This window comes from Cynara cardunculus (genome assembly GCF_001531365.2).
Source record: "Cynara cardunculus var. scolymus isolate 2C chromosome LG 11, CcrdV1, whole genome shotgun sequence".
Lineage (NCBI taxonomy): Eukaryota > Viridiplantae > Streptophyta > Magnoliopsida > Asterales > Asteraceae > Cynara > Cynara cardunculus.
Genome location: NC_037538.1, coordinates 4,947,336 through 4,951,489, shown reverse-complemented (window position 1 = coordinate 4,951,489; position 4,154 = coordinate 4,947,336). Strand labels below are relative to the sequence as shown.

Sequence of the window (4,154 nt, the reverse complement as noted above, 5' to 3'; positions counted from 1 at the left end):
TATATATATATATATATATATATATATATATATATGCACGTTCAAATGAAAACCGTGCAATTCTTAGAAACCGTGTAAACTAATTTCAATCAATAAGAAAATTCCTTTTTTTTCTAATTAAATTTAATCAATAAAGGTATATTGGTCATTTGCATTGTTTTCTATTAAATATGTAAGTTATTAATAAATCTTAATTAAGTTAATATAATAAAAGAAATTTTATAAATGGTAACATTTAAATATTTAATTAAATTATAATATTAAAAATTAGATTTTCTTATATTGTGTCTCGGTTTATTATTGTCAAGATTCATGAAAATCGTAGGTTATTAGACTAATAAATCCATGAAATCAGTAATATAATATAAAAAATTCATGAAACCGATTTCATACATAGTGAAATTGGTGCATGTAGTAAGTGAAAATGATGATGAAATAGGTGCAACATGAAATGAGTGCATGATGATATGAATGCGTGAAGCAAGTGAAACCATTTCAAAAAAGATAAGAAAAGCCTGTGTAATTAGCGAAAAGTGAAGCAATTTCATTATCAATAGCATGAAATGACAAATGACTCATCAAACCATGCTAGCCGATGAAATGGGTGATTGAAGAAAGTGAAACCATTTTATGGTTTCTAAGAAAATTTTGTGTAATTAGTGAACAATGAAACAATTTTATTATCAAAATGAAACGGATCCATCTACCAGTAACATGAAAATGACAAATGTCTCATCTAGCATTACGTTGATTTATGTATTGATGAAACTGTGAAACCATTTCGTTCATGAATTGTAGTAATTTTTTTTATTCAAAATGTTTCATTATGTTAAATTGATTATAGTGTGTTTTATTTTTATTGTTGATCTATTTTAATGATGGATGTAATTTTATTTATAATATTTGAACATAAAATTAATATATTATTTTACAAATGATTTTGTTTCATTAATATTACGATATATATGATATGGTTGCCATTAATAAAATCACTACCAAAGTTACAATTTTGCCCTTATAGGGATTATAATTTTTTTTTTATTTCCTAATATAATCTAAACTAATTTTGACCATTGATCAAGAAAATGAATGAATAAGATTGGTTTACATGGTTTACACAAATGATTTAATCTCTTTCTCTCTCTCTCTCTTTCTCTATATATATATATATATATATATATATATATATATATAGAAAGAGAGAGGATAAGATCTTTTGTTAACCAATTAAAATGTATTAAATTTACAAACCTCAATAAACCAATAAAAAACAAGAAACACTTTCGATTGATGCATATGAAAATTTATTAAACGAGGATAAAAATTTAATTTTTTATTTGATCTTTCTTTTAATGCACATTAATTTTTGGTTACATTTCTTAATTATCTCATGTCTTGTCATTGTGAATATTTCACGTAAATTAATTGTCGGCTACATTTCTTAATTATTTCAAGTAATTAATTATCGGTTACATTTTTGAAGTATATCTGAGTAAACACTTGCTTATAGGTGTTCACAAACGAAACACTTTGATCATATATTATTATGTTCACATGTTAAATCTAATTAATTTTATATACACATCAGAAAATTAATTTTGGTCGTGGTCATCATCCTAACATGACATTAATTAATTAGTTGGGAATATTTTTATTAACCTTCATATATATAGCAGGTTACATTATTATCGATATTATACAAAGAACACATACAATACAAACTTGCATGCATATACACATACATATTAGTACATAACTTACCTCCTTTTATCCGGCTTCGATTATGTTGGTTTCCGATCATCATCCGATTGTTGTCGTCTGAACATTTACAGCCACCCACTCTTTGTTGGTTCCATCATCAACAGGTTTTACAGCTCCATCATGCTGAATAAAGTGTCGTTTTTTATCATTCTTATTTGATATATCTTTCATCTTTTTGAAGTGGGCTTGTTTAGAAAGTTCTTCGACGGCCTCATGAATTGTTTCAACACATTTTATGATGTTGACTAGTATCGAAGTGGTTGTGATAACTGGTATGGTTTCTACAATGTCCCACTTCTCTACCCTTGAAGCTTCTAATGTCGTATTGAGTTCGTCTACTGCTTTTTTACAGTTTTCCATATGAATAGCTGCTGTTGAAGGATAAACCATTAGTTTCATAGACAACCCTAATTCTTTCAGAGTTTTTCCAGCTTCCAAACTCATTTTCATACATGGTTCTTGAACTATTTTCTGAAACTCTGAGGGTGCCTGTAAGGAAATATGAACTAATTAGTAAGCATGATAATTTATATGATTTTTTATTGAATTTGCACATATATATATATATATATACACACACACACACACATCTAAATTTTATTGAAAGTATATTATACATAATATAAGTTCGTACTTCAAAATTTTCGTTGAGATATCCATTAAGAGCTTCAATATGGTATGCACAGTATCGTGTAAGAACACCAATCTTCAAGTATTGTTTCCATGGATGTCGGAATCGAAATTTTCCATGCCGTACTTCCCACCATGCAAAATTTGCCTGCTTTCCAAACATTGTTCATCAAAAATCGATATCGTGTGTGTGTATATATATATATACATACATATAGGAACATTAGAAACATGTGTAAATAATTGACTTTAATTTGTAGATGAATCTCAAAAAACCAAATTATAAAAAAAAGAAAAGAAAACATGTATACTAACTAAGGATTCTTCAGTGGCTTTAGAATTAAGGACACTTTTATAAGCTGCAAGAAATGATTTGTCACCCTCAGAAATTCTGTAGTATTCTCTCCCAAATCCTATAAAATTAGTATGTGTTAGTATATATGCATTTAATAGCTCATTACAGAAATTTAAAAAAATTATGTATATATATTGTAAATGTACCTTCTAGGAAGCTTGCAAGGTTTTCCAAGTTAAGAACGATGAGTTTATGAAGATCTTCACCAGCCCACACCGGGTAAACACATATGGAGATGATTATACAGGTTGCAGCACCAAAAATAATGGTTGATAATCGGTGGTGCGCCAAGTGAATGAGTTTTTCTACTCGATAACCCGATACAGATACGAGACTAAATGTCAATATGAATATCAGAACCCCATAATCGTACCTCCTCTTAATGTTGGGAAAGAATCTTGAAAAGGTGGCCGCACCAACTGTACATGGTATGAGTTTCAAAACTCAAAATCAACATTAACTATGTATAAATTAATAGGTTATATTGTATGAAAGGACACGTACGTTAATTAAACCAATTAAACCTCAAGGGTACGATTTAACCTGAAAGGAAGACCAGGAAAGCGAGAACAATGGGTTTAACAGTCTGTCCGAATAGGCTAGCAAAGGATTCAGCCCCCACACCTAATGCACCGGCTGCTAAAGTTGCAAAACCTCTATTCATGCATTTGCTTAAAGTTTGTCCTAGTGAAAAATGAAATGATAATTAACATTAATTCAATGACAATTAGATTAAATACAGAAATATTACATATATGCATGAAAACTTTAATTGCAAAATCTGTCATATATGGATATATAATTATTATTGTATGTATGTGTGTGTATCACATTGAATTATATATATAATTAGGGTTTGATCATGGAAAAGTTGTTCACCGGCGGTGTACTCAAAAACTACAACGACGGTCAAGATAGCCCACATTCCGGCATCACCCATGCCGTTATACAAGGGCTGAAGATAGTAAACCATGGAGACCAATGTGATGGCTGATGCCACCTTCAACGAGTGTACAATCCTTCTCGGATCATCTTCCCCGATCTTCTTAATTGTCATGGCGAATTCATGTATGGCATGTTTGATGTTTGAAGCAGAGGGTTTAAGTTGACTGAAAAAGGTGGTAGGGTTTTGATGGGGTGATGATGGTGAAGAAGCAATCTCCATGGCCATGGCTACGTAATTGAAGCCTCGAGATATTGTAGGAGATGAGAGATGGCTTATCAAGTGAGATAAGGTTAGGCTGATATATACATGAGGTTCCCCTTATCAACGAACATACAAAATATAAAATGGTGTCATTTGGTATGTCAAAATAAGAATTACACTGCAATGAAAATTACATACACAATTTTAAAATATACAACAATTAATTCGTTAAACAAGAACGAAAGTGAGGTTGAAGATTTG

The 4,154-nt window shown here is 30.0% G+C and overlaps 1 protein-coding gene across 1 annotated transcript; it reads right to left on the bottom strand.

Annotated features, from left to right (window-relative positions):
• Positions 1-1,800: 1,800 nt before the first annotated feature.
• LOC112520992 (aluminum-activated malate transporter 8-like) lies at positions 1,801-3,917 on the bottom strand. Its single transcript, XM_025129612.1, has 6 exons — positions 3,626-3,917; positions 3,290-3,430; positions 2,893-3,165; positions 2,707-2,804; positions 2,396-2,539; positions 1,801-2,250 (listed from the first exon to the last, which is right to left on the bottom strand). The coding sequence occupies exons 1-6, from the start codon at positions 3,915-3,917 to the stop codon at positions 1,801-1,803; spliced, it is 1,398 nt and encodes a 465-aa protein (XP_024985380.1).
• Between the last annotated feature and the right edge of the window lie 237 nt (positions 3,918-4,154).